Consider the following 18,393-nt stretch of genomic DNA (forward strand, 5'->3'; position numbering starts at 1 on the left):
GATTTCCAACGCCCAGATCCAAATATTCAGCTTTTTAACAATTATGCCATCCCTTGCAACTCCACTGAAACCCCCCCCCCTTTGCTGCCATTCTGTCCAGCTCTGCTTTACTGCAATTAAAAAACAAACAAACAAAGCACCCTTAAACCATAGTGGCAAAGAAACCTGCTTTGATTCTGTTAAACCAGCAATGTCTGTCACTATTAAACTGAGGAGAAAGTTGCATAGCATTTGATGTGTGTTTAATTTCATTTCTTTTTCTTTTTCTTATTGCATCCAAGGGAGGGAATGTGGAATGCAGTACTGCACTGTCTTTCGTTTTTCTGCCCACATGGGTGGTAGGCTGCAACCAAATCAAATCAAATCTTTATTATGGTCATAGACCAGCATAAGGAGGGAAGAGTACAATCATTTAAAGTCTAAAAACGTTTTGGTTTTGGTTTTTTTAAAAAAAAACAGTTAAAACAGAAAGTATATATATATATAAAAGTCTATCAGAATCCAAAAGAAACTAAGAGTCTATAAGAGGAGTTAGGAACATTAGACAAGAATGAAAGAGCATAAAAGGTTAGTATATATAAGACTATAGCTGTCAGTCTACAGAGCACTCTTATATGAGTGCTCATTACATCTAGTTTGTGTCACAGGTCATCATCCGATGAATTTTTGGCGCTGCTGTGCAGAATCTGGAACGTATGTTGTAGCAGGATTGGTATCTGAAAGCAGCAGGGAGGTATAGAATTGTCCTGTGCACCCTGGGTACTTATGCAGTAATGGTAAGATGAGGGTAGTACAAATGTCTCTATAATAAAGATAATAGAGAAACACATGCTCTGTTGTTTCTATTTGTCCAGAGTCACAGGCGCATTGTCTCTCCAGGTAAGCAATCTTCCTGTATCAGCCTTCAAGGACAGCTGAAGGGAGGGCATGACATCGAGCCAAGTTAAAGGCCCTCCAGCACTTAGGGGCTTCAAGTTTAGCTAGACATACCATAGGGGAGGCAGAGTACCTGGACGATTCATTGGCAGTAAAAGTTGAGGCCCTGGCTAGATCTAATTGGTGTCTGCAACACATTTTATGAGAGCACACAAGCCACAACCATTTGCCGTCAGGAATTATGGTGTGGTGGCATACAGTTATTCCAAGTGAATCATTGTTGGGGGCGGGGGGACATAGTGTCTGCTGGGAGATGGATAGGAGGTTTTTTGATGCTCATGACTGAAGCAAAACCAGGTTTCAGCAAGAAAGGTCTAGTCAAATATTAGGGTGGGGAACTGTCACCACTGCCTTTCTCCTTTTTACCATTTCCCCATGCCCAAATGTCTAGATTTTCTCCTTCCATTTGACCCCCACCCATATGGTATTCACAATATAGAGCGCATATGGTTCAGCATTAATGTCTGGCAGCTTGGAATGCTTCCCCCAACACTTTCGCAACTCTGGTTCCCCACTCAGTTCTGTCCCAGTGTGCAGAGTTCATGTTTAAGGACACAGCCAGTTGTCATCATGTGATCAGGCACCACAGCCCCAGGGCTGCTTCTGAGCACGTTCCACAGGATGCCTAATAAATAGTCATCTTGCCGTTTGTGGCTCTGTGGTGCTTTGAGGCTGGGAGTAAATATAATGGACAATGTAAACTCCCTTCTTTGGAAGACAAATGTTCCCCTTGAAAGTGTCTGGGGATATCCAGACCCACATGGGAATCTAGCTTCCAAGTCAGCTTGGAAATCTGTTGGAAACCGAGAGAAAGATAAATCTTCAGGTGGTATTGTTAGCAATAGAGCATCAACCAAAAGGTCAGATGTGTCTCTGCAGGAGGTATCCCCCTGACCATTTTTTGAGACAGTGTTTTTGAAGTGGAAGAAGCTGGGAAGAGGAGATACTGAACCTTTACCCACCAGCTATTTTGCCCTCCTGGACCCCCTTCTAACAAGCCATTTCATTTCATTTATTGAATTTATATGCCGCCCTATGCCCAGAGGTCTCAGGGTGGTTCACAAAAAGGATTGCAATATATAAAATCAAAACAATAACGCCCCCACCCCAAAAGAGCCACATTTTAAAGGGTATAGGGTGTTGATCAGGTCAGCCAAGGTAAAGGTAAAGGTAAAGGACCCCTGACAGTTAAGTCCAGTCACGAACAACTCTGGAATTGCGGTGCTCATCTTCCTGGACAAGGGAGCCGACGGTTGTCCGCAGATAGTTTTTTTGGGGTCATGTGGCCAGTACTTATTTATCTACCTATTTATCTACTTATTTATCTACTTGCACTTTTTGGCGTGCTTTTGAAATGCTAGGTTGGCAGGAGCTGGGACCGAGAAACGGGAGCTCACCCCATTGCGGGAATTCGAACCGCTGACCTTCCGATCGGCAAGCCCAAGAGGCTCAGTGGTTTAGACCACAGTGCCACCCACATCCCTCAGGTCAGCCAAAGGCCTGGTTAAAAAGGAATGTTTTTGTCTGGCACCTAAAGGTGTATAATGAAGTCGCGAGGAGAACCTGCCTGGGGAGAGTGTTCCACAGATGGAGAGCCACTGCAGAGAAGGCCCACTCTCATGTTACCACTCTCCTGACCTCTTGAGGAGGAGGCACATGAAGGAGGGCCTCAGGAGGTGATCTCAGGGTCCAGGTGGGTTGATATAGTTACCGGAAAATCCGAGGGCTCCCTTGGACAAAATCAAGACACCAACCAGAGCAACTTTGAAGCAAATCAGCAGCCTGTAGGCCCGGTCTTCATTGAAGAAAGACTGTCACGACAGGACTCCCACTGCCCACAAGGTGAAGCAAGATGGAAGCCCAGAACAAAAGACCCCAACTTATATTAGCTCCTAATCCCCTAAACTACACCCCTAGAAATACATCATTTTTACATCATGACTATATTAAAAATAGGAGGAGTCGAGGAGGGGCTGCACAGGTAATCTGAGTACCCTGACACCTGGCCGGAGCCCCTTCTCTTCCCCCACATGAGTCATTTGCAGGAAACAAAGGGGAAAGGCGCAGTTTCCTGCCCCCTGAGGGGAATCCGGTACGGTCCTTTTGTCAGAGTCTGTGTGGAATACACTAATGTATGCAGTTTGTTGTGTCCTTGATAGTCTTTTGTCTGAGCCCATCAAGATGACTATCAAGGTTGTCACACGAACTGGGAAGGGTCGCAGAGTACGTGACTGCTCAGTCAAGGGATTATGGCTGACTAGTATCAGGCCACCCCCCCCCCCTTTGATAGTCCTTGTAATATGAAGCAAAATAAAAGTGGTCCGGTGAAAATCCGATGTACGGCTGATTTATGGTGAATTTATGAAGAATACTGTCCTTGAAGTTTAAAGCACTTTCGCCTTCCGGAAGCGGCTTGCCATATTTTGATTAAATCAGTCACGGTCAATTGAACTCGGAAACTTTGTATTGAGAGCTGTCAAAGACAGATAAACGAGCGCCTGCTGCCTGCAGTACCTGCGTGGCCGCCGCAAGGGGCGCTGTTCAGTAACACTGATTGGCTGAAGCGGCGGCCGATTGACCCGGAGTTCAGGCGGCTGGTCTACCCATAATAAAGATAGGGCGAGGTGGTGCGTTACATGAAAATAAAGGGGTTCTGTGAGGAGCTGTCAAGCTAGCACTTCCTTATTTACGGAAGGCTTTTTAGGGGATGCCCCTCTAGAAGGGGCATCTCCAGCCTTGGGAAGGTGGGAGGTGTGCGTGTGGTGCTTGTGCATTATGATGTAATGAAGGGGGGTCTCCTGCTGCAGTTCCCCCCTTCGGAGATAAGATTGCGAAGGTGGACACCGCACAATCCTTTTCTCCGCACAAGTTAGTAAAAGTCTGACGTGCCATACCTAGAATCCGGATTGTGCGGGGCTCCTAAGGGTCCCATCTCGATGAAGGTTGAAGGAGTTCCCGGTGTAAACATCCTGCGAGAGGCAGACGTGTGGGAGCGGAGGAACGGAGCGCAGAGGGCTCGTCCATAGGTTTCTCCATTGGCTGACACATCGGAAAGTTCAGATAAGCCCTTTGCCCTCTTGTTGCGCCTCCTTCCAAGGGGAAGGTCTGAGGTGACCCTGTTCCCAGGCAGAATTAGTCCAAGGTAGCAGGTGCCTCGGGAGTGGGGGCTGGCCCATACATAGCCGCGATGGCCACATGCCCAGAACAATCCCTGTAAGCAGGAGTCTATGCGGCCGGTAAGAAAGGTGCGGAAGAAGCACTGGGAAACAGGGGAGGGGTCCCAAGAATCAGGCAAGTTCATCACCAGTTTCCAGGCGAACAACAGATTTGGATGGGTAGAGGGGGTGCCCTGTCACCACAAGGTGATTCTAGCGGTCAGGGTGATGTCAATGATGTACTTACAGGTACTTTCTCCAATCATCCTGTCATTGCCGCTGAACTTCCGACAGAGGTCACCTTTCATAGGTCCGGTTAGGTAAATGTACTGGTGAGTTAAATTTACAGCCGTCCACACACACCTTTATAGAGGAATGAAAAATGTGTATGTGAATAACCTCAACTTTTACAGCAAGTTAATAAATTACTAAAGCTATAAGTAAGTTAATAATTCACAGCAGCATGTGAAAGTTACAGAGAAGGTTTGTTTTGAACAAAGAAAGGGCTCTCTCTTCTCTCTCTCTCTCTCTCTCTCTCTTTCCTTCCCCAGAGAGTTGAAGATAATTTGCAAGGAGGACCAGTGACAGTGCACCATTGAGCAGAGTTCATTAGTGCACACAGTGCCGGATTTACATATAAGCTAAACAAGCTATAGCTTAGGGCCCCACTCTCTTGGGGCCCCCCAAAAAATTAAAGGAAAAAAAAGTAAAGGAAAAAAACTGGATGTACATTTCCAAAATATAAGATAAAACCAAATAAAACAAAACCTACATACAGCAAGAGTGTTTTGTGTTGTGTAGGCTCCTATTTGTTGTGTGCAAATGGCTTAAGATACCTACTAGGTCCATAAATTACCATATAGCATATATTCAGCACAAAAAAAAACCAGAAACAATTTGTTGTTGAGAAAGGACAGCTGGACCTATAAGGGGCCTAATTACCTTCAGTAGCTTAGGGCCTCATCAAACCTAAATCCGGCCCTGAGTGCACATGCTCATATTGATGTCACTGGTCACCCTTGCACATTCTTAACTTAAGATAACTTAAGTGCCCAACTAGATCAGGCCAAAGGAACAACGGAAGGTGTTTTATACTGAGTCACATCACTGGCCCACCTAGCTCAGTCTACACTGACTGGCAGTGGCTTTGCTTTGCATACTGTCAGGGACTCAAGAGCGGGAGCACAGGGAAGGGAGGAGATGGAGAGCGAGGGGGAGCAATCCGAAGGCAGCGTAGGAGAAGATGACAGTAGCCCGAGAGATTCCATGAGCCTCTCCAGCGAGTCGGAAGATTCACAGAAGGGGGCACCGGTGGCCAGGGCAAGGGGGGCCCCAAGGGGGACACTCCAGAAACAAGGGGCCAGCGGGGACTCCCAGAGCAGCAGTTGGAGATCAGGACCAGCTTCCCCACCAGAGCGTAGTGGGGGGGGGAGGAGTCCCAGGTATCGGGGCCAGTGTTCTCACCACCAGGGAGAGAAGATGAGTCAGGATTGACCACGCCTACATCGGAGAGTCAGGCAACGGAGGGGAGGTCATGTCCAGCCAGCTTCCAGGAGGAAGGAAGCAGTGATAGAAGCAGTGTAACGGTCAGGAGGAGGATCACGGGGTTGGCGCGAAAGCCAAGTTCAAATGTACAGGAGCGCGGGACAGCAGAGAACGAGGATTGGGAACCAGGTCCTAAAGCCCGCAGGAGGCAGGGGGAGGAGTCAGGCGACTCAGAGTCAGAAGAGTCCAGAATGGTGAATGCCCCAGCGGGCAGGAGGACCCAGAGGAGGAGAGAGGAGAGGAAGAGGTGGAGCAGGGCTAGGATCTTAAACTGGTGTCAGAGGGGAGGAGATTCAGACGGAGCTTCGCCGGTCTAGGGTTTAAGACGTAGAGCTGCGCGCTGCGGCTTTGAAATGGAAACTGAACTTCAATAAAGACTTTTGCACATAACGACAGCCTGGCGTTGGTCCTCTGTGAGCTGGGACCTAGGGGCAGCTCTGACACATACGAATAGTCCTATGTTCAATCCCTGAAATCTCAAGGTAGGGCGGGGAATGTCCTGTGCCTGAAATCCTGGAGAACCGATGGCCTCACTCAGTATAAGGCAGAGAATGCAAGACTATCAGTAGCACAGGCCCATGCCACAAGATTCAGGTTTCAGCGAGGGAAGATGGACAAGATCTGTGACATTTCCCTTTCAGAGGGAGAGGAGGCTGATCTGAACTGCTCTTCTTTAGCTCCAAAGTGCAGTCGTCTTCTTCAGTCTAATTTTCTCAGCAGCAGTTATTTACTCCTCCCTGGGTCCTCCTTCACTTGGTTGACGTATAACAGAAGAAAGTGGCTAGTGATGTTTTCCTTTCCAAATATTATCAGTTCCAGATGCTCTGCATCTTTTCTTTCCTTAGAAATATGTAACAAAAGTCTCTCCCCCCTCCTGCCGCCCTTGATCAGCAGGGTGCGGTTTTCAGCCTTGTCCTGGCTTTGTCAACGCTGAGGCCCTGACACATTTTGGCAGCACAGCACCTTTTCAAGGGCAAGATGATGATATTGATTTTTTTAAAAAAATAAAAAATTGAACCGGATCCATTTGTTAATAAGCAACGAGTGGTCTAGAACCAGCCAATTTGCCTCAAACAGCTTTGCAATGGAGCCTCCCACTTTCCCACACAGTCCAGAGGATTGCAAAATATGCCATTAAAAAAAAAAAAAAAGGTTTTCTGGGAACTTGATCTGTTTCGCCATCTCGGTAAAACAAGATCTCGAGAAGGGAAAAACACAGCTCAGAAGGGGACCATTTTGCTCTGCAAGGCAGGTAGGATCTGCTGAAAAAAGTGAGGGGATTAGGGCCCAAGCATTCAAATGAGTTGCTATAATTAAATGTTCTGGAGTGTATGGGGTGTTAGGGGAGGGGGTAGTATCTGTGGTGAAGAACGTGTCATGCTCCTTCTTCTCCCCTTTCCTTTGGTCCCCACCCTGCACTCAGCTCTCACCTGTGGCTCCCAGAAGCTGTCAGCATGTGACAGCAGCCACACCCCAGAACAGTTTTGACTGGCAAGCTAAACCAGGTGAGGGCAGTCAATGGGCCTCAAACCCTCAGTGAGTTAGGGACTTCCGCTGCATGTGAACAGTGCCAGATTTACATATACGCTAAACAAGCTATAGCTTACAGCCCCACTCTCTTGGGGGCCCCCCAAAAAATTAAAGGAAAAAAACAACAACTGGATGTACATTTCCAAAATATAAGATAAAAAACAAATAAAATAAAACCTACATACAGCAACAGTGTTTTGTGTTGTGTAGGCTCCTATGGTGTAAGTCATGGGCCCCGCCTGCTAGCCTGCTCCCTAAAATATCACTGGTTTGCTCATTTCTATATATAGGGTGCCTAGATTCTGCATGAGGGACGTGGGTGGTGCTGTGGTCTAAACCACTGAGCCTCTTGGGCCAATCAGAAGTATAAAAAATAATCATTATTTTCCATCTTACTGTAGGTTTTGTTTCATTTTAAAAAATAAAATTTTATTTTACGGTTTATTGTTGTTTATATTTTGAATGGCATGTATATGGGGACAGTTAGGGAGGTGAGGGCTGTCTCATGGAGCCTGAGTTCCCATTTGCTCTGCTGCACCAGCCTCCACTGGTGTTTATCACTGATCGATCAATCTCTCAGTCTATGCTATGGCCCCTGCTTCTCTACCTGGAGCTATGACAGGAGATGAGGAAAAACCCCAACTATCTAAACTATGTGTTCAACACAGATGAAAAAGCTTGTGACCTCATAAACAGCTTTCTAGATTGTACTCATTTGTTATCCTGGCAGAAGACTAAAGCAGAAGACTAAAGAATCAACTCAACCTCCCTGCTTGTTAACATGTTCTACACTGAGCTTTTTGCAATCGGCTTTGGTGAGCTGAACCATCCTTTCTGTGACACTTCCTCCTTCCTGCAAAGAGCTTTCAGCTCCTTCTCTTCCCAGATATTGGTGGCCCTTACATGCTGCTCAAGCGACCTTTCGCTTTCTTTGTAGAAGCCGCATTTTGTTAACATTCCATGAGCACCTCTTTCCCACTCAGAGGTTAGAACACTCAGGAATGACATCACAGAAGGCAGGCCAATGCCTGCGGAGGATCTGTGTTGATATTCAACCTAGCCAATCAAAGCAGTGGCCGCTCTTCAGCTTTTACTGTAAAGTGGTACCTCGGGTTAAGAACATAATTCGTTCCGGAGGTCTGTTTTTAACCTGAAACTGTTCTTAACCTAAGGTACCACTTTAGCTAATGGGGCCTCCCGCTGCCACCGCGCCACTGCTGCACAATTTCTGTTCTCATCCTGAAGCAAAGTTCTTAACCTGAGGTATTATTTCTGGGTTAGCGGAGTCTGTAACCTGAAGTGTCTGTAACCTGAAGTACCACTGTATATAGTTACACAAAATCATTCAGTTTTGTGTGCAAATTGCCTTACAATTTTTTTTAAAGAAATTAATAATAATTCCCTTCTCCATTCCTAAGTGCAGCAGACACCATGGCTGAGACGACTGCCTGCTGGCTGCTGCTATTCCTGATGGTCCTGCCAGCACTTACCCAGAGGGAATCCCGTTACGAGAAATTCCGCCGGCAGCACATCGACTTCCCAAAGAGCAGAAGCGACTTGGATGCCCGGCGCTATTGCAACCTCATGATGCAGAGAAGGGGGATGACCGACGGTGTTTGCAAACCTTCCAACACCTTCATCCATGGGGACCCCATGGCCGTGGATGCCACCTGCAGTGACGGGGGGACCTACGCCAGCGAGAATTACTATGACAGCAACACACCCTTTGACCTCACAGCTTGCCGCATTATTGGGGGAGGTTCCCAGAGACCCCCCTGTAACTACAGAGGCAGGTCCACCTCCCAGCGCATTCGGGTGGGCTGCACTAACGGGGTGCCGGTTCACTTCAAAATGCCTCTTTAGATGTCTCTGTTTACTTGTATTGAATCACAGTGCTTTAAATCCCGTTTTTAGAATCAGGTAGAATTTTTAAAAAAGCTATTTCTGTTTGTGTATCTCAACTGCAATTTGCCTTTTCAAATGCTGCCGTTTGCTTTCTCTGAGGCGCAGTCCCTCCAGTCTTTCCCTCCTGCTTTTATATTTTAATAAAATGCATGCCATCTAGTGGTCATAAAGCAATATGAATGCATTTTCCTATCCTTGCGTTTTAACACCCGCTAAAGATTAAAGCTGAGATCTGAGAACACCTGTGACTGAATGGTCTTCTCTTGCAGTTTCATGCAATAAAATATTCCTTTACATATGTAGAACTGTGTTGTTATTTGCAATAAAAGACGGCAGTGAAGTGGCAGCCAGCTAAACATGCCCTACTCCAGGACACTCCATTCCACCCCTCTTTGAACTTTTTAAAGGTCCTCAAAACTTAAGGTCTCCCCGCTTGGGTACCTTAGTAAACTTTGGGGTTTCCCAGGACCTCTCCTTTTGTGTGTGGATAGTGTTTGTTTGACTATGGAGTTTAAATGTGTTTGCTATATATACCAGTAGCCTCATAAAGGGCATTGCTCAGGAATACAAACAAACAAACAAACAAACAAATCCAGTCTTGAAAAGCTTCAGTCTACCATTTTGTTGCATGATGATGTAGTATGAGTGTATCCAAACAAAGAGCCGGATTTCTCCCGCATCTCTTCCAGGGACGTCAGGTGTTGATTCTGGTTCTTGGGGAGTAGTCAGTTTGGAGAACAAGTTATAGCTCATTGTTAAGAGCACAATAATGTCCCCAGTTCAGTCCCTGGCATCTACAGATTTTGCTTTGTTTTTAAAGTTATCAGGTAGTTTGAATGGCCTCTGCCTAAGACCTTAAGGAAGTCAGAGAATGCAATATTGAACTAAGTAGGTGACCTGCTAGAAGGCAACATGTTCCATTCTAACAGGCTCAAAAGCAGCAACTTAGAATTCAGTATTGAAAGTTGTTAAAACAAATTATAGTAACATGAATAGGATGAGCCATGAATGCACAGGAACCTATGAAAACATAGTTCTGGTGGTTGATTTTTTGTGATGTTATCTGGTCTGCACCACACAAATTTTCTTTTAGCAGTTTATTACCAGTATCAAAATGGGACGCGGGTGGCGCTGTGGGTTAAACCACAGAGCCTAGGACTTGCCGATCAGAAGGTCGGCAGTTCGAATCTCCGCGACGGGGTGAGCTCCTGTTGCTCGGTCCCTGCTCCTGTCAACCTAGCAGTTCAAAAGCACGTCAAAGTACACATAGATAAACAGGCACCACTCTGGCGGGAAGGTAAACGGCGTTTCCGTGTGCTGCTCTGGTTCGCCAGAAGCGGCTTAGTCATGCTGGACACATGACCCGGAAGCTGTACGCCGGCTCCCTCGGCCAATAAAGCGAGATGAGCGCTGCAACCCCAGAGTCGGTCACGACTGGACCTAATGGTCAGGGGTCCCTTTACCTTTACCGTTACCTACCAGTATCAAGTGGTGTGGTTTCATCCACTTTTAAGTGGCTCTCAGTGATGGCAACAGCAAACCTGTTCAATGACGCCATTACTCTGAACAAGCTAAATTGGCTTGTGAAAGTCACCTTTTGTAATCTCAAGTGTTTGCATACTTTCCCACAGAAGAGAGGCCTCCATTTGACCACAGAAGTTGGTAGGGGTGTTTGGAAACAGGCCAACGACCAAATGATTGATATGTTTCTAGACGTTTTTCAAAGGGGAAGTAGGAAGTTGCAAGGCAGCAGTTGGCATGCCTCATGAGGCAACGTATCTGCCAAGATTGAACAGTCTTGTTTGTTCCTCTAAAGAAAACAGAAATGACAAAATCAGCCAAACACTGAAAACATAACTGAATCAGAGCCCCAAATGAGTACAGGGAAGAAAAACACCAAAGTAGTTAAAATGAACGTAAGGAACGTAATGTAATAATAGCCCTGCTGGACCAAACTGAGTATTGCAGGGAGATTAAAAAGCTCTAATCGTCCATTTGTTTCTTTGAAGTGACTCCTGGAAATGGGGCAGCCCCTCCTAGTGAGGCAGGCCAGCTACAACCTGTTTTGCCTGGAAAAAATCTTAGGCAGTGAAAAGGCTTTTGGCTTTATCTAGATGGGTTTGCCCCAGCCATCACCTTTGGGATAAGAAATGGGAGACTGGTTAAGAGATAAGCAAGAGAGTGACTCCAATAGGCTGGTGAACAATAGCTTATGATAAATTCAGAAAATCCTCCTGCCTACAATGGATTGTTCCTGTTTGCTACTCCTTTATTAGTGGCCAAATATTGACCGACTCAGGAGACAATGGTGTTCCCATCTCAAGACAAGGCCTAGGATCAGAGCTAAGAATGTCCAGAATGTTGCTGAAGAAATCTAGCGTTTACACTTCAGAGTTCAACAGAAGTGCAACCCTCTGTGAAACTGGACTGTCCTTTGTGTTTCATGGAGTTCTGTTGCTCTAATAATTATACAGTTGGAGTGTAGAGAATAGGGAGTCATAGAGTTGGACGCAGCTGTTGTGCCTCCTAAGAAGGGAACGTCTATCAAAAATCAGTGAGGACAATACTGAGGTACAGTCATACCTTGGTTCTCGAATGGAATCTGTTCCGGAAGTCCGTTCAACTTCTGAAAACGTTCAAAAACCAAGGCGCAGCTTCTGATTGACTGCAGGAGTTTCCTGCAGTCAATCAGAAGCCACGGAAGCCATGTTGGATGTTCGGCTTCCCAAAAACGTTCGCAAACCGGAACACTCACTTCCGGGCAGAGCCGTAGCTAGGTGATCTTGTGCCCCTAGCATAACTGTCCAGATTGCGCCCCCAGCCACTGACAAATTAGCTCTTCTTTTCGCCTCTCCTCCAACCCTACCCCCATTCAATTCACCCTCTATTTAAAACCTTTTCTTAAGAGGCAATAATCAATATTTTTATTTCTAGACATATTTATGGACATATTTTTAGCTAATTTTGCATGCACCCCCCTCGCCTGCACCCCTGGCACGGTCCTCCTCACCACTCCCTAGCTACAGCCCTGCTTCTGAGTTTGCGGTGTTCAGGAGCCAAAACGTTCAAGTTGCAAGGCGTTCGAGAACCAAGGTACAACTGTACTTCTTTTTGCCACTGCAGGAGAAAAAAAGCATTGCTGTATGTTTGCTCCATGCTACTAACAGGTTTCTTCATTTCCACCAACCTCATCCTACTTAGCTTCCTCCCTTGCAAGATGAAGAAATACAGAGGTGTCTTAGTTTCTGGGATGTCTGTTCACAATGCACATGATCGCTTTAATCTTGGAGGTGTGTCTTGTACAGCTCCATGGAGGGTTTTTTCTCTCTTTCTCTACATATATATACACACTTTATAAATGTGATAATATTGGAAAGAGGGCCCCAGTTAAAATCACCCTTGACTCTCTTGCAGCTTGGCACAAATTCATTTATAAGCCCTGAAATTTTTTATTCCTCAAGTGGTGTTTCTCCTAATACATACATGTTTTATGCCATTTTGCCCAACGCATACTTTTTTTTGCAAAGCAATTTGCCCTTCTTTAATGCCAATTTAATGTGATTCTCAATCATATGTGCATTTATTTATTTATTTTAATTTTTTTACATATGCATTTATAAGCACACTTTACTCCAGCACATGCATTCTTGCACACATTGCCTGGCAGCAGAACTGCGCTGAAAAATTCACCAAAGTGCGAATTTTAAGGTTGGCCATTTTTCAATAGGCAGAATGTTCCAGAAAGTGTGAATTAAGTATGTTGACCATTAAGTGTGAATTGAATCAAATTTCCTCCCCATTCCCAGTAACAGTATTGTTTAAATCAATCAAGAAGTGATGATGAAGATGATTTGCAGGATTCACACACCCAGGAGAAATATTCAGAAGGATTCAGGAAGTAGTGTTATCTTTACTGGTTAACAGAGAGACTTCAAACCACGATGAGGTCAACTGTGTCTTGATCCTCAGTGCATTTGTTCTTCTTAATCCCTACCCTCCATCTCAGTGATCCACACATTGTCTGCCTGTTCAATCCAGCTGCATGTGATCAGTACTAACCTTTTACCAGCAGCTGGCTAGGCTGGGTATAAAGAGCCCAAGGGGAAATGTTCAGTTCTACAGGAAACCAAATTCACCGCTCTGACAGCCCCCTGGGTGATTTGGAGGCATTTCTGAGTAGTGCTGGCTGAGAAGATCGCGTAAGTTGGTGCAGAAATCGTTCTGGGTGATAAAATTGTGGTCCTTAGCTTGTGTCAGGGAGTGAGGCTGAGTCTGTCGCCAAAGGAAACATTGGTTGCAACCCAGCTAGACTTACACCGTGTAGGCTAGGGGCGGGGAAGCTGCCAGCCTATGGATACTATTGGACTTCAAACCCCATCAGTGCCAGCCAGCATGCCGAGTGGTCAGGGATGATGGGAGTTGTAGTCCACAACATCTGAAGGGCCACAGGTTTGCTCTCCTTGCTGCGAAGGGCGAATGGAGGGGCCCTCGCTGTGACAATTTACAGGTCAAACTACGTGAGGAGGCGGCAGCCCTGTTTGTTTCCTCGTGCACATTTGTGACGCAGAAGATGGAGAGGAGAGATTTTGTGTTTGGCATAAAAATAAACACAAACGTTTGCAGGGACCCTTCCCAGTATCACTTCCCTATGAGCCAGTGCCTGCTTTCTCCCCCATCCCAGTTCCAGTATCAACTAGGCTGTAAAGAAGGGGAGAGTGGGAAATCTCAGGTCCCTTCAGATGCATGTGTGTTATTTGGCCTTAAAAACGCCTTTCTCCTTTTTAAAAATAATTTTTAATTAATTTTTTAACATATCATTTCCAACAATCATTTAACATAAATTCTTATCTTATGCAATATTTTAGACTTCCGTCAACTACCCCTGAAGATTTTCCATTCTTTATCACTTAATCTGCATTTCTTAATTTCTCTATTACTTTTAATTGTCCTTAACTGATTAATCTCTTTATAGTCTTCCTTGCAATATTTCACATAGTCCTCGTTACAAAACTTCTTGCAGTCCTACTATCGTAATCTGTTTATTACAATTGATTTTCAAATAGTTCAAATATTTACTCTGGTCCCACAGGTTTCGAATCCTTCCTGTCAGTTTGTCTAATTCTGCATAGCACATTAATATCATCTGCCACTCTTCTTTTGTCGGTAATTCTTCTTTTTTTCCATTTTTGTGCCAAGAATATTCTTGCTGCCATTGTTGCATATAAAAACAATTTACAATCCTGTCTGTTAATATAAAAACACCTTCCTCAGCTTTGTAAATGTGAAGAATATTCACTGACTAGAAGCAGAGATCGTCCTTTCCTATCACTGAACACCCGTTATGCAGGCTGGGGCTTAATGGTAGTTGGCACTGAAAAGCATCTAGAGAGGAGCACAGGATACCCAGACTCTGTGCTCCCCCCAGACTAAAAAAAATAAATATTCTAACAGTATGTGCTTTGCAGTCACAACACACAAGAAGGTCTGAAGTGTGTGACTGTGTGTTGTGTGTGTGTGTGTGTGTGTGTGAGAGAGAGAGAGAGAGAGAGAGAGAGAGAGAATAAGGCACCCTGCTGCATGTATCCACGACTGTCCCTCAGAGGAAAGGGGGGGTCTCACGTGGAACTGATTCCCTTCCACACAGCAGAATCACCCAGAAAGTACATCTCTATTGCTGAGCCTCTGACTAACTGAGCAAAAGGGTAAGGGGTGTGAGAGACCCCTGAGGGACTAGTTCCTTGTTACAATGGTAACAATAACTGAGTTTTGGGGGTTTTTTTACTTGTTTGAAAGAAGCTATTTTCCCTTCAATGTTTAGTGCTTCTTCTGTTACAAAATGGTAAACAAATAAATAATGGTAAACACTTTTGTTCTCAGGGACTGTTCTCTTTCTTTCTTTCTTTCTTTCTTTCAAATTACCTGTTATGTCCCAGAGCTGAGTCTTGCCAATGAAACCCACCTGTGGGTTTGTTCTAGTCTATGCAGAGCAAGAATTTGTGTGTGTGTGTGTGTGTGTGTGAGAGAGAGAGAGAGAGAGAGAGAGAGAGAGAGAGAGAGAATAAGAAATTGCCCAAAGAGCACTTTTAAGATGATCACTTGGTGTAATGTTGAAAACACAGTCCTTGTGCCTTTCAAATAGTGGGAATTCCAGCATGTTTGACTTTGCTTTTCCCTGCCACCAAGCTATGCCTGATACACACCCTGCTTTGATAGAGAACCCTTCAAACATGTGAGAGACTTTGCCCTCTTTTGCATACGGGCACCGTAAAAACATTCCTGAACAGAAATTGAAGGCTATCGCAATCTCTCTCACACACAGTTTCTGCTTCATGACAGACTAGCTATTGTTCTCTGTTGCCATCTAGCGTCAACTACACTGACCTAGCCTACCTTTGCGGTGGGTGTCTTGAGACTGGGGCAAAGTAGCTCTCTCACATTGGTACTGTACAGCTAGATGCAACCATTTGACTTAAACCCCACAGAGCAGCTGCCAGTCAGTGTGGACAACATTGATTTAGATGGACCAATGGTCTGTGTTTGATGGTAAACAATACTTCTTATGGTATTGTTCAGTGCTTTTTATATAAAAAATGTTTAGGGGTACTCTCATTTTAACTCAAGAAAATCCCCAATTTATAGTTCAGATCAGGAAAGATAAATACAGTAAATGGACAAAAGTACAAAGATTCACAAAATGTTTAGGGGTATGCATATCCCTGCATCGTCCCCAGAATAAAACCACTTGTATTGTTCACTGCATTGCCAACGATGCAAGCAAAAATCAAGTAAAACAAATAAAAAAAACTCCATGTGGAGTTTTGATTTTTTGATTTTTTTCTGTTTTGTTTTCCTGTCAATCATGCTTCTTTAAATACTATTTATTTTTAATCTTGACCTTCATTTGCAATGCGTATTTGTTTTATGATACACTGCGGCCCATTTTTTAAAAATATACAGTGGTACCTCGGGTTACATACGCTTCAGCTTACAGACTCTGCTAACCCAGAAACAGTGCTTCAGGTTAAGAACTTTGCTTCAGGATGAGAACAGAAATCGTGCTCTGGCAGCGCAGTGGCAGCAGGAGGCCCTATTAGCTAAAGTGGTGCTTCAGGTTAAGAACAGTTTCAGGTTAAGTACGGACCTCCGGAATGAATTAAGTACTTAACCCGAGGTACCACTGTAAAGTGATGCGAAATAAACATTTCACCGGCTTCCTTTCGATGGCTGCAGGTTCGTCGGAAATCAGCAGCAACAATGATCTCCCTGAGAGGAAACGAAGCGCTATTGCTGCTCCTGTTGGCCTCCTGCCTGATCGTAAGCCGCGTCTCCTCACAGAATCCTCGGCACGAGAAGTTCCTGAGGCAGCACAGCGACTTCCCCCGGACCAATGTGGCCGGGCAGGATTACTGCGGGGCCATGATGCTGCGCCGGGGGATGACGAGGCCTTGCAAAGACACCAACAGCTTTGTCCATGCGCCCAGGAGCAACATAAAGGACATCTGCAACAGAGGCGGAACCCATTACCGCCGGGCCCTGAGGCTCAGCAGGGCACAGTTATCCGTCACCACCTGCAAGCTGCAGGGAACTTCGCGGGGCCAGTGCCGCTACTGGGCCCACACGGGACAAAGGCATATTCTCATAGGTTGCAATGCATCAGGGTGGCCTGTCCATTTTGAAGAAAGCAATTTCATGTAGGGCAGGCTTGTTTTTTCCACTTGCAGCAAGAGCACTAAACAGCTGTAAAAATCATTGAAAGCTGGTGTTCCACAGAGCTCACACACAACAGAATTGTCACTTGAATCTCACTTACCCAAAGTTAACGTATGTATAGTGTGGTAAGAATTTGCCTATTATTTCTTGGGAAATAATTGTGTACAGCTGGAAACGTTGGCAGCATTAAGATGAATTTAACAGTGTAAATAAGTTTTGATGGATGCAGTGCTTTTTTCTGGGGTACGCATACCCCTAAACATTTTTTGAATCTAAGTTTGGCCTCATTGAGGGGCAGTATTTCAATATGAATAGGAAAATGAGAGTACTCCTAAACATTTTTTTCATAAAAAAGCACCGGATGGATGTAATAATGGAATGCTGAATGGTTTAGTTTTTTGTAAAATATGCAGGGATTTATGATATGTAAAATGAACCATAGAAAGAGAAGAAGGGAAGTCATTGATATTTTAAGGATGTAAAAATGAGTATATTCAACTGTAAAACAGAAAATTTAATAAAAAATATAAAGAAAAAAAATTACCTATTATTTCTTTACAAGGCTCATCAATGTAATGAAACATAACATTGTCCTTTCCTTGGATCAATGCGGGGCTGCTCACTATATAACCCATTAAGCTAGAGGTTCTATTTGGCCACTTGCCTGGGACATTAAAATTCAGATTAAGGCGTTGTCAGATACCTGTCAGGCCACATAATACAGGGGTGGGGAACCTGTGGCCCTCCAGATATTGCTGGACTCCATTATCAGATCCAAAACTGTGGGACTGGATCATCCAGAGATTTCATGCCACATCAAACAATGTGTTTTCCAAATTCACCGGATATACATGGATGGGCAAAAGAGAGCAGCTGTTTTCCTACCCTGTCTCTGATACTACTGGCAGGTGTCCATGCTGAGGTTCATTTGCATATGCTGTAAACCCACAAGATCCAAGACACATAGGGTTAATCCGCATGGTTGGTTACCCAATTCTATCCAGAGTCGTCTCTCCTCTGCACGTGGGACATATTGAAGATAGGTATCAGTCTAATCTGGCCCATTTTACTTCACTTTCTCCAGCCATTAGTACAGTGGAATATTGGTTCTCGAACTTAATCCCTTCTGGAAGTCCGTTCAACTCCCAAAACGTTGGAAAACCAAGGTGCAGCTTCCGATTGGTGCAGAAACAATAACCGACAGCCACATCGGATGTTCAGCTTCTGAAAAACGTTTGAAAACAGGAACACTTACTTCTGGGTTTTCAGCGTTCGGGAGCCAATTTGTTTGTCAACTAAGCCAACCGAGAAGAAGGTTCCATTGTATAAGAAAAAACCTGTCCTATTCTACATACATCTTTCCCTACCATTGACCCCCATCATTACAAAAATTAAAGCTGGATTTCCCACTGCTTTACACACACACACACAGAGAGAGAGAGAGAGAGAGAGAGAGAGAGAGAGAGAGAGAGGGAAATACTGTATTAGACAATTATAGGTTTAGTGGCATCAGGTCAGGGGTCACCAAGGTATCCACAGATGTCTTTCCAGATGCCTTCAAGTTCCCCCACTCCACCCACTGAAATGAGGCTAGCAAGAAACATTCTTCTGT

At 44.9% G+C, this 18,393-nt stretch overlaps 1 protein-coding gene and 1 pseudogene across 2 annotated transcripts; both read left to right on the forward strand.

The window, feature by feature from the left end:
- Positions 1–6,749: 6,749 nt before the first annotated feature.
- LOC310829282 (ribonuclease-like) lies at positions 6,750–9,376 on the forward strand. Its single transcript, XM_083707578.1, has 2 exons — positions 6,750–6,888; positions 8,590–9,376. Exons 1-2 carry the CDS (start codon positions 6,765–6,767, stop codon positions 9,027–9,029), a joined length of 564 nt encoding a protein of 187 aa, XP_083563704.1. The 5' UTR covers positions 6,750–6,764; the 3' UTR covers positions 9,030–9,376.
- Positions 9,377–16,325: 6,949 nt separating this feature from the next.
- Positions 16,326–16,766, forward strand: LOC310830438 (ribonuclease pseudogene; annotated as a pseudogene). Its single transcript has one exon. The product of its transcript is annotated as a ribonuclease pseudogene (transcript).
- The last annotated feature ends 1,627 nt before the right edge of the window (positions 16,767–18,393 follow it).

This window comes from Podarcis gaigeae (genome assembly GCF_964106915.1).
Source record: "Podarcis gaigeae genome assembly, chromosome: 13".
NCBI lineage: Eukaryota > Metazoa > Chordata > Lepidosauria > Squamata > Lacertidae > Podarcis > Podarcis gaigeae.